At 35.9% G+C, this 12,474-nt stretch overlaps 1 protein-coding gene across 1 annotated transcript in view; it reads right to left on the minus strand.

Moving 5' to 3' along the window:
- Positions 1–204: 204 nt before the first annotated feature.
- LOC138759295 (myosin-4-like) overlaps positions 205–12,474 on the minus strand; it is a 31,749-nt gene continuing 19,479 nt past the window's right edge. The window contains exons 27-39 of the mRNA XM_069929488.1: positions 12,297–12,415; positions 11,560–11,756; positions 10,165–10,348; positions 9,908–10,073; positions 8,534–8,658; positions 8,121–8,429; positions 7,076–7,279; positions 6,839–6,964; positions 6,588–6,758; positions 6,389–6,493; positions 2,228–2,323; positions 1,952–2,080; positions 205–301 (exon numbers count right to left, since the gene is read on the minus strand). Of these exons, the coding sequence (XP_069785589.1) occupies positions 278–301; positions 1,952–2,080; positions 2,228–2,323; positions 6,389–6,493; positions 6,588–6,758; positions 6,839–6,964; positions 7,076–7,279; positions 8,121–8,429; positions 8,534–8,658; positions 9,908–10,073; positions 10,165–10,348; positions 11,560–11,756; positions 12,297–12,415 (1,955 nt within the window). The 3' untranslated portion in view covers positions 205–277. The remainder of the gene's footprint in view (positions 302–1,951; positions 2,081–2,227; positions 2,324–6,388; positions 6,494–6,587; positions 6,759–6,838; positions 6,965–7,075; positions 7,280–8,120; positions 8,430–8,533; positions 8,659–9,907; positions 10,074–10,164; positions 10,349–11,559; positions 11,757–12,296; positions 12,416–12,474) is intronic.

Raw genomic sequence — 12,474 nt, forward strand, 5'->3', positions numbered from 1 at the left:
AAACTGACTGCTGACCCGAATACCTTCTCCTATCACTTCATTCAAAGAACACGCTGGACTCAGACCACACATAGACTAAATTAAGAGTAAGGTAAAGCCAGAGTCCGACAATCTCCAATGATTTACTCTTGTTTCCCAAATTAGGACATGACCATCTTCAGGTTGATGCTCTTTATTAGTAATGCATGACCAACAAGTCCAACTTAGTATACAAAAATAAGTTACTAAGAAATGCACATTTTGTGAATTTCTTCAGTGAACTCTTCCAGCTTATCAGTTACTCTTCAGCTTGAACCACCATCTGTAAAATAAAAAGGCTCAATTTAACAGCCAAAGATCCAGTAATTGAACAATATTTTAGCAAGGTATTTGCATCTTTATACAAACTTTTCCTATCATTGCAGGATAACCTCAATTTAGGGTGTGTTCATAGTATAAAGTATTCTCTGCTGTCCACAAGAGTCAATCTGAGAATCCATAGAAGGAAGTGTCACATACCTGAAATCACATTGCTTGCTTGATCAGCTCTGGTTTACAAATCCTTCGGATTTGTATTGCATTATATTGTATTATATTCCAGTGAATATAATAATTTTCCTCAACTTTTTAAATGTACATTTATTAGGATTGGCTTTATTTGCCCGTTCTTCTGGTGTTACAGAATGTTGATACAATTATGGAATAAAATATATCTAAAGGGGTAAGGTTAGATTGTAGGGGTTTACGTATTAGTTTACAATCCACAAGAGACATTAACATTTCACAAAAAAATCTCATTTGAAATTCAAGAGCTATGCCTAAGTGTAGACGCCATGTCTGCCAGGGTCTTTACAGAAACCGTGAAGAGTACCTGTGAAGACTTCACAAGTGGGTGTTAATTAGACTGATGTTGTAGAATTGAAATGGACTATTGTCCTTTAAAGGAACAGAAATCCAGGCTCAGAAACTGATTAATCATTTATTGCTAAACTGGTGCTAGCAATCCAAATTTCTGATTGAAGTCTGCTGTTCTAAGAGGGGTCATGTAGTTTTGCAAACAGAGAAAAAAAACCATGCCATTCTCTAAGGAGAGTGAGAGAGACAGTGAGTTTACTGCAGCAGTTGGGGTTAAAGACTGCAAGTTTGCAGACCTGCTGCAAAACCCCATTTCAAGACGGGTTTTGAGTTCCCGGTTCAACCTATTATAAATCTCTGTAGTCAATTACAGGCTGATTATGGTACCCCTCCATAAATCTTCGTCCGCGAAGCCAAGCCAAAGAAAAGATGGTATTTCACCTGAAATAGGGGAAAAAGAAGAACTCTTTGTGGAAACCGGGAAGAAGAGGTTATCTTTTGGAAAAATCTACGAGGGGGCAAGTTTCTTCGGCAAACTATTGAAGTGACTGACTGAAGGAGATTAGTTTGTGTGTGTCCAACGAACAACAAATATCCCTCTGAAACTAACAAAGACCTTCCTGAGGGGTAACCATTTAAGTAAAAGCACCAGCGCCTGGTGAAGGTCATAAATGGTTAAATTCTGTGCACTGTATGAAAAATTGCCTGATATCAGTGAACTTGGAGAAGTGAAAAGTGAATGGATAGTGAAACAAAAAACTTTCCTGAACACATACACATTACATGCATGTGCACTTAGATTTAGAAGGGGGTTAAGTTAATAGTAATGTTAAATATTGATCTTATGTATGAAGAAAATTAAAAACATTTTTAATTAAGAAACCATTGTCTTGGTGAATTTCAATTGCTGCTTGTTTTAGAGGTCCTCTGGGCTCGTAACACTGGAATCCCATCAATTCCCTCCTGAACATGATTGCTACAGATGTTTCGATGATATGCAGTTCCATCATCTGGATTCCAGTTACAGCTATCATCCACATTTAAGATCTATTGATCAACATTACAGACACAAATGGGCTCTAGATGATCATAAATAATATAAATCATAACCCTTTACCTTGATGTCACGGCTTTTAGCCCTGAGTTTGTTAACCTGGGATTCTGCAATATCAGCGCGTTCTTCAGCCTCCTCCAGCTCATGTTGTACTTTTCTGAACTTGGACAGATGAACATTAGCCTGTTCCTCCTGAAACAAAAACATGAAGGGTTAAGGTGTGGGATACTGTTCAAATATATAATTAATACTTTTTTTTAGTGGAAAGATTACATTTCTGTTCTTTTTCTCCAAACATTACCCAATATCTAATAATCAAAGAAATTCAGAATGACTTACAGATTCCTCTGTTTGCCTTTTGTAAGCTTTCACTTTCAGTTGTAATTTGTCAACCAAATCCTGCAGCCTCAAAAGATTCTTTCTATCTTCTTCAGACTAGAAATGAAAAGGGCATAGATCTTGATTGCAAAAGCTATTAAATGTCAGAATGTCAAAGTAAATGATTTTCTCCATGCCTGTTACTTCTTTTTTTTAAACTTTATTTAAGATTTTATAACATGAATAAAATAAAGGATTACATTTAAAAAGAATAAAAGTAAGATAATAAAATTACAGTACCACATCCGTAAACTAAATAAACTAACCCCCCCCCGCAATGATTATTACACAACATTAATAACCTAACTTAAAATTAGTCTAACCCCCCCCAAAATAAAGAGTGAAGAGTTAATAAAATGAACAATGTTATATATTAAAAAAAGCCCACTTACAAAAAAAAGATAAAACATAACAAGTAAAGATACTAATAAAAAAAGTTATCAATACTAAAATATCACACTTAAAAACATATTGAAAGCAAACTTAAATGCATATATTTAACAAATGGAGTCCACTTTGACCTATAAAAAGTCATCTTATCCTGAATTGAAAAAGATATCCTTTCCATAGTCAAACAAAATTTCATCTCCAAATACCACTTATCTAAAGTTAATATATTTCTATCTTTCCAAGTAAGAGCTATATATTTCTTGGCCACAGCTAAAGCTAAATAGATAAAGGAAATCTGATTATCCTTTAAATCTAAATCAATTAGTGATTGGATATTCCCTAATAAAAATATATTAGGATCTAATACAAGACAAATATTATATAAACTATTAAGTATAGATTGAATACCTTTCCAAAACTGTTGCAATCGATCACAAAGCCAGACAGTATGCAAAAAAGTATTAGCCGCCTGGTCACAACGAAAACAGCAATCCGACTTACTAAGGCCAAACTTTTTTAGTTTCTCCGGTGTTAAATATAAATAATGTATAAAATTATAATTAATCATCGCTAATCTAGCATTAATTAATTTCCAAATACTATTCTGACAAATTTCCATCCAGGCTTCTTCAGCTATTGTAAAACCTAAATCTTTTTCCCATTTCAATTTATCTTTATCCCAATCTTTTTTATTTTCAGTTTCTTGTAAAATACAATACAAATCAGATATATATCCCTTTTTTGGTATTGAAAGAACATATTCCTCAAAATTAGAATCAGGCAATATCTGTTTTACAAAAGATCTTAATTGATAATACACAAATACAGAATTTCCACTAATACCAAATTTCCTTTGTAATTCATCAAAAGAACAAAAACATCCCTCAGAAAAGCAATCAGATAAGTTTTTTATTCCCTTCCTTTCGCATTGTTTCAAGGTGATATTGGAGACCGTAAAAGGAACAAGTTGATTATTATATAATGGCAATCGTCCAGACCATTTATTTTTGAGCCCGAATTTGTTAAGTTTACTTGTCCATGCTTCAATATTGGTACATCATAAGTTCGTAATAAATTTTTATTCCATCGAAACAAAAACTCATGAGGAGATTTTTCTAAAATAACCGTCATTTCTACCTTTGCCCAACTGGGCGGATCATCCATATTCATTATTGCACTAAGAAATTTAAATTGAGCTGCTTCATAATAATGCTGAAAATTCGGTAATCTTAAACCTCCAAATTGGAAATCCCACATCAACTTTCTCATCGCCACCCTCGGAAATTTTCCCTTCCATAAGAAATCTCTAATTGCTTTATATAAATCCTTTAAAAAACTTTGGTTTAAAAAATAAGGAATTAATTGAAACAAATATTGTATTCGAGGAAAGATATTCATTTTTATAGTATTAATCCTCCCTAATAAACCCAAAGGTAAATCCTTCCACCTAATCAAATCTAATTTAATCCTTTTTATTAAAGGAAGATAATTAATTGAATATAAGTCTTGAAACTCTGTATTAACATTAATTCCTAAATATTTAATGTGTGTAGTCCACTTCAAATTGGTAATACTTTTATATATTGAATAATCATCTTTACAAATTGATAGAATTTCACTTTTAACCCAATTTACTTTATAACCAGATAATTGACCATAGTTTTCTAAACATTTTTGAATTGCTGGTAAAGAAATACCCGGATCCACCAAATATAATAAAACATCATCAGCAAATAAATTAATCTTATATTCCTCATTCAAAACTCTCATACTTTTAGCATTTTCGTTTTGGCGCATTAATTGTGCCAAAGGTTCAATAACTATAGCAAATAAAGCAGGCGACAACGGGCATCCTTGTCTAGTAGACCTTGTTAAATTAAAAGATTCTGAAATCCGCCCATTGGCAGCAATTCTAGCCTTCACACTATTATATAAAGCCTTTATCAATCCAATAAATAAAGAACCGAAACCAAATTTCTCAAGTACTTTAAACAAAAACTTCCATTCAATTCTATCAAAAGCCTTCTCTGCATCCAGTGAAACCACTATTGGATAATTTATCTGAGATTTAGATTTGTTTATCAAAGTTATTAAATGCAAAATATTATCTGACGCACATCTATTTTTATAAATCCCGTTTGGTCACTATGTATTATTTTAGGCAAATATTGAGCTAGTCGATTAGCATAACTTTAGCTACAATTTTATAATCCACATTTAACAGCGATATTGGTCTATAAGAAGAAACCTGTAAAGGATCTTTATCTTTTTTTGGTATAACTGTAATTATTACATTAGAGCAAGACTCAGGTAATTGAAAAGTATTATAAATTTGTTGTAATACATCCTTATAAATAGGAGATATATCAGCATAAAAAGTTTTATAAAACTCTATAGAAAACCCATCTTCACCAGGTGCCTTTCCATTTGGCATATCTCATCGCCATTTCTATTTCATTTTCTGTAAAAGATTTATCTAACTCTTGTCTGTCTTCTTGATTCAATTGTGGCAATTTAATATTTTTCAAAAAAGAATCTATAACATCTTCAGTTACATCTTTACATTCTGAAGTATATAATTTTTTATAGAAATTAAAAAATTCCTCATTAATTTCCTTTTGGCTAAAAGTAATACCCGATTTTTTTCTAATTGCTGGTATAATCCTAGATAATTGTTCCTTTTTTAACTGCCATGACAAAACTTTATGAGCTTTCTCACCCCATTCATAAAACTTATGTTTAGTTCGGTTCATTAAACATTCAAACCGATAAGTTTGTCATTCATTATATTTAAATTTTAAATTAGTTAACCGATTCTTTTGCATTTCAGTAGCACTTTTTTGAAATTCTTTTTCAGTAGCAGTTATCTTTTTCTCTAAATCTTCAATCTCCTTAAGTCTCTCTCTCTTTACTTTAGAAGCATAACTGATAATTTGACCTCGTAAAAAAGCTTTCATCGCATCCCATAAAACAAAATGACTAGAAACAGAATTAGTATTATTACTAATAAAAACTTCAACTTGTTTTTAATAACTAGTAAATTCTGGTTTTTGTAATAACATAGTATTAAATCTCCATCTTGGAGCTCTCTGAACATCTTGTGAACTCTGATATTCTAATAATAATAAAGAATGGTCCAAAACCAATCTTGCCTTATAATCCACCGATACAACCCTATCCTGCAAATGTGTTGAAATTAAAAAATAATCAATTCTAGAAAAAGAATTATGGCGCGAAGAATAAAAAGAAAAATCTTTCTCTGTAGGATTAAATCTTCGCCAAATATCAACTAAATTCAAATCTGTCATCAGTGCACTTGTACTGCCATCTTCGATTTCTTAATTACTCTTGGATACTTGTCCAATAAAGGCTCCAATACCACGTTTAAATCTCCCCCAGTCATCACATTAGAATTTGATTGTCCAAGTAATAAAGACATATCCACAACAAAAGCTGTATCCTCAACATTCGGAGCATAAACATCAAGCAAAGTCCAAGCTTCATTAAAAATTGTACAGTTCAATTTTAATAATCTTCCACCATTTTTCTCTTCATTCTGTAACTGAAATGGTAAATTCTTATGCACCAAAATTGCCACTCCTTTTGCCTTTGAATTAAATGAAGAATAAAAAACTTGTCCAACCCATTCACGTTTGAGTTTCAAATGTTCCTTATCTGTTAAATGAGTCATGCCTGTTACTTCTATTCAAAATATAAGTTTGAGCTTCTTACCTGATAAGTAAGCTCCTTGATCCGTCTCTCATATTTGCGAGCACTTTTGATCGCATCTGCACTCCGCTTCTGTTCTGCTTCAAACTCACTCTCCAGTTCGCGTACCTAAGGTTGGAAAGTATTCATATTGAGGACAAGCAATTCAATTGCTGAAGAGTTCGATTCAAATAATCAATCCGTGCTTTGTATTCTTGAATACCCTGGCTTCCAGTTTCTGGATTTGCTTCTTCCCTCCCTTCAAGGCCAGCTGTTCTGCCTCATCCAAGCGATGCTGCAAGTCCTTCACTGTTTGATCAAGGTTCTTCTTCATCCTCTCCAGGTGGGCACTTGTATCCTGCTCCTTCTTCAACTCTTCGGCCATCATTGCAGCCTTAAGGGAATTACATATGATACATTTAGTCATAATGCCAGCCTAAAATATCTAAGAGCAAATTTGAATTTAAAACTTACATCAGTAATGGCTTTCTTGGCCTTCTCGTCAGCATTTCTGGCCTCCTGAATGGCATCTTCTACCTCAGACTGAAGCTGGGATATGTCCATCTCAAGCTTCTTCTTGATATTGATAAGATTGGTATTCTATTGAAATTGAAACAATAGTCCCTCAATTACATGGCAGAGGAAATGATTTTTCACTGGGAAGTAGCAATTTTCAACAATGGTGATCAAATCTGTCTGGAATCTATGTACCTGAGAATGAAGAAGTTGCACACGTTCATTGGCATCAGTAAGTTCTTGTTCAGCCAGCTTGCGAGCTCTCTCGGTTTGTTCCAGAGCTGCTCTCAGTTCCTCTATCTCTGCTTGTTGAAGGCTATTTCTACGTTCAGATATGGCCAACTGCTCTTTGAGATCTTCGTTGCTTCTCAAAATGTCATCTATATGTATCTGTGCTTCCTTAATAAGGACACAAATGGTTTTAGTCAAGTTGGAATTAAGTATGCTTTGTAGCACCATTAGTTGTTTCTGAAAATTAAAGGGGAAATGTTTGCAGCGGAAGTGAGTGGCAATATTTCTCCTTGAGTTATAGAAAAAGAATGGGCTAATTTTTGGCCAATGTCTGAATGTCATCTTGCTGGTAAGTAAAAGTAGAATCCTAAATGGGGAAGCTCTATGGGGAACAAGACTTGTCATGTAGAGTAGATGGGTGCCACTGTACCCATAATTCAGCTGAACTAGACATTGATAAATGGGAAAGCTTTGCTGGCCATTTGAGGGTTTCAGAATGTGCATGATGTTATTTAATTAATTGTTGATGATACTAATTAAATAAATGCGTACAATTTATCTTCCACACTTTTAAATAATTAACATTTAAAATATTACAAATATTAGTTTATTTCAAATAATTCAAATGATATCAATACTGTATTACTTTTGGGCCTCAAAGCCTTTTTTCTCCATGAAAATGGTTGGACTCAGTTTCTGTGCCAATGTCAGCTAGGCTTAGCTTCAGCTGGTGGATTCCTCGCCCTTACAACTGGGGATTCAGCAAGTTTGCACTCTGCTACTGGATGCCGAGAGTTCTGCTCTAACAATGGAGTGCAGTTGAGCGCAAGTTCAGGTGCTGCACACCTCCTGATGGTTCTAGAGGGGGTAGTTTCTCACAGTTGGGCAGAAGTACCGGCATTTTGCAGTGAATTCCACTCTAATATATTTGTACCTGAGGGATGCTAATTCAATTTCAATATTTATTTCAAGAATTGAAAGGCATATGAGAAAGAAATATTGACCATACCTTAAGTTGAGCCTGTACATTCCTGAGATGCTTTACAGCTTCTGAAGCCTGGCGGTTTGCATGACTCAACTGAATCTCCATTTCGTTCAGATCGCCCTCCATTTTCTTTTTGATTCTCAGAGCATCATTTCTGCTTCTGACCTCTGCCTCCAATGACGTTTGCAGAGCTTCCACAACTCTCTGATTATTTCTCTTAATTTGGTCAATTTCCTCATCTTTCTCAGCAATCTTTCGGTCAATTTCCGATTTTATTTGATTCAATTCAAGCTGGATACGAAGGAACTTGCTTTCTTCATGTTCAAGAGTTGCCTATTGAGGAAGAAAATGTTTAACCAAGCTTCCTGAAGACTCGCTTTCAAACTTCTGTAAGTGATTAAATCTCGCCAATGACAAATTGGCCACTGCTTACTTACCTCTGCCTCTTCCAAAGCGCTCTGGATTTCAGATTTTTCTGTCTCTGCCAATTTCTTTGCCTTTTCCATCTCATGCAAAGCTTTACCACTTTCTCCAAGTTGTTCAGTCAAATCGGAGATCTCCTCTGAAGAAAATCATGTTTGTGGTGAAGAACCTTTCTTGACAACAATCCACATAACGTGCTTTGACGCAGTGAAACATTCCATGCGTTAACACAGCAGTATCATCAGGTTTGACACAAAGCAACTTAATCAGATCTCGCACCAATAGTGTCATCAAGTTTGCAGATGACACATTATTTGGCCTCGTAAGCATCAATGAAGAGTCACACTACAGAGAAGAGGTGGAAAATCCTTGTGGTATGGTGCGCAGTAACAACCTGACTTTCAACTTGGACAAGATGAAGGAGATGCTTGAGGACTTCAGGAGGACCTGGATCATCGACCCTCAACTACCCATCAATAACTTTGTCATGGGGAGAGTGGAGAACATCAAGTACCTTGGAGTTCAGTTAACTAGTGACCTATCATTGATACATAACATCTCCTCACTTGTCAGGAAGGTGCAACAATGAAAGCACTTCCTGAGAAGACTAAAGTGGGCAAGGCTGCCAGCCACCATCATGTCAACCTTCTACAGGAGCTCTATAGAGAGTATCCCGACTGGCTGCTTCAAAGTGTGGTATGGTTGCTACAGAGAAATGGATAGGAGGTCAATCCACAGGACCATAAGTGGCAGAGAGGATCAATGGCGTCTTCCTTCTCTCTTCCCCCACACCACCACCCCTCCCCTCCACCACTGATGTGATCTACTCAGATCATTGTCAGAGGTGGTGAGCAAAATTATTGAGGACCACTTCCATCCCACACATCATCTTTCAGCTACTCCTGTCAGGAAAGAGATACAGGAGTATTAGAGCCAGTATCACCAGACTGAGAAACAGCTTCTTCCCACGGGCAGTGAGAATGTTAAACAACCAAAGGAACTGCTCACACTAACCTTCCGAGACACTCAAATTAATGAAACCATTTGTTTATTTATTTCTCTATATGAATACTAGTCTGCGTTATGTATTGTTTGTCTGTATTTATGATATGTTTGGTTGTGTGTCTGTGTTTTGCACTGGGGACTGGTGAGTGCTGTTCCATTGAGTTATATTTGTGCACTCAGAAGACAATAAACTTGACTCCACTTAAGCTTGTTCAATGAGTTTTAAACAGAATCTTAAAAAAAGTGAGAGAGCCAGGGAGGCAGAATGATTAGGAAATGTATTAAGGAGCTGAGGTTCTCAAAGGGGGCATATGGCTGTAACTGTTTAAAACAATTCAGATCCACAATAGACAAAGCTAAAGGAAATTTGAACAATAACATACGTTGAAGATTCTTGTTCTCTCTTTTCAGTGTTTCAAGATGATCCAATGATTCCTCATAAGCATTCTTAATTTTGAAGAGATCAGTACTCAAAGAACGAGATTCCTTCTGAGAGGCCTCCAGTTCAGATTGACATTCCTCGTATTTTTGCTTCCAGTCTGCCAGGATCTGACATCACAAAACAGTTTCCCATTGATCACGGTTGGAAGTGGATCTTGCTTTTCATCTTACTCATCAAATTCAAAGATCTGATTCATACCTTGTCAAAATTCCTCTGCTTTTTATCAAGGGCAGCGGCGGCTGCATTAGCTCTCTCCACATCAATCATTAGGTCTTCAACTTCATTTTGAAGTCTCTGTTTGGTCTTTTCTAGTGAGGCACATTTAGAGTTCACTGCCTCAATTTGATCCTCAGCCTCCTGGAGTCGCTGGGCAAGTTTTTTCCTGTAACATACCAACAAATGCAAAATTGTGCATAAAATTGCACTTAAGAAAAAAAAACAAAGGAATGAAATGTATATTTTAAAGATGATGTCTAGACCTTGCTTAATGGACAAAATTCTGTTTTCCATTTTACCGTAGAGAGAAAGTAGAGCAAGATTTACAAGAATGATCATTACACTGCGATCTCATGATTATTTTAATATGCTGGGGTTCTTTTCTCTCAAAGAAGTTTGAGAAGTAACGTTGTGCATCCTTTACTCCAGCTCTCCATCCCCTTCCCCCTTCATTCAGAGAGCCACCCCCTCCCCCATCCATTCTCAGCTTTTTCCTCCCACCCATTTCCACCTATGTCCTCTTGCCTGTGGGCCTATGCTCTCTGGTGCCCTGCCCCTACCCAACCATTTTAGTTAGGCAGCTGCCTGCTTTTTGTTCATATCTTGATGAAGGGCTGAGGCCCAAAATATTGGTTATGCCTCTTTATCTTTGCTACATAAAGAGCACAGTGTGACTTCTTGAAATTCTCTGGCATTTTTATATATATATCCATGAGAGCTGTGGACAGAATGCGATTCCTCTTGTGAGAGACTCTGGAACAAGTGGTCATTGAAAATGAGGAATTGGCCATTTAAGACATAAATCAGACATGTTTATTTTTCCTTCAGAGGTAATACAAACAGGGTTTGAATATTTTTAAGGTAGAAGTAGATACATTCTTCCCAAGAAGGGGTGAAAGGTTACCAGATGTAGGCAGGAATAAGCAATAACAGTCACATTAGCCATACTCTTATCTGATTGTGGAAGAGACTTGAAGCATTTACTCCTCCTCCCAATTTATTCACTCATAAATTTGTAAAATTGATGCAAAGATTTGATAATCTGGCAAAATATATTTCCGCTTAGAGATTTCAGATTAAAATGATCATAATTAGAATGAATCATCAATAAATCTGGAAGGTCAGAGAGAGAGTTTAGGAAGTGGACGGCAGAGATGGAGCAAATAGGGGAAGTGAGATAAGTTCATGAGGCAAAAATTAATAGACATGTTGATAGGATTACGGTAGATATCTTGGCAAAGGTTTTTAATTGGGCCTACAATGTTGGCAATGATAAGTAGGACTAAATGGCTCATTTCTGAGTTTTTATTCCTGAAAAAAAGAATGTTTAATATCAGCTGCCAGAAGGTGAATTCAGATTTCTTCCTTATTACGTACTTGGCATCTTCCAGTTCCTCCGTGCGCTGGATGGCATCAGTTTCGTATTTTGTTCTCCACTGAGCCACCTCACTGTTGGCCTTGGACATGCCACGCTGGAGCTCGGCCTTCGCTTCCACCTCCTCTTCATATTGCTCACGGAGCAGATCGCAGTCGTGGCGGGAAGACTGAAGAGCATGAGCCAGGGCATTCTTGGCCTTCAAGTCACAATATGGGAAAATATCAAAATAGTGTTTATTTCCAGTACTGGCATAATTCAAAAGCATTTATTAATCATCAAAATCCTTTGCAGAAAGCATATATGTGGCATTTATTGCAATACAATCAACATTTTTAAAAAATTACAAATATGGGTATACCCGGCTTTACCAAAGTAGAGCATTCCTATGAATCCTTTCACAAGCTGAAATGGCGTAAAGCAAAGACCCATTCACTACGATTGAAGGCCATTTTCGTAAAGGCAAAAACGCATTCAAATCCTTTCGTAAAAGCAAGCATACGTTTCTTCATAAAAGTGAATTTCGTAAAGCAAGTATTCGTAAAACGGGATATACCTGTACTAATGCAAGGATGAACTCAGATTTCACTGTTTTTACTTAATCAAGACCCTTACTGGTTAATCAGCAGATGACAATATCATTCCAATTTTTTTCTGTACAAAGGCTGGATTGAGCATTTGGCATCTTGTCTAAAAATTTTCCATTTCAGCCCCTGAGCCAGTTTGTTTGATAAATTACCTTCAGTTCTTCTTCCAGTTGTCTCTTTAGCTCTTCAATCTGCTGAGTAAATGCTTGTTTACCTCTTGTCATTTGAGAAACCAGGGAATCCTTCTCCTCCATTTGCCGTGAAAATTCACCTGGAAATAAATTGAGAATTAACTCCAATAAATGATGCAAATGCTGAGATTTAACTGTT

This window comes from Narcine bancroftii, chromosome 3 (assembly GCF_036971445.1).
Source record: "Narcine bancroftii isolate sNarBan1 chromosome 3, sNarBan1.hap1, whole genome shotgun sequence".
NCBI lineage: Eukaryota > Metazoa > Chordata > Chondrichthyes > Torpediniformes > Narcinidae > Narcine > Narcine bancroftii.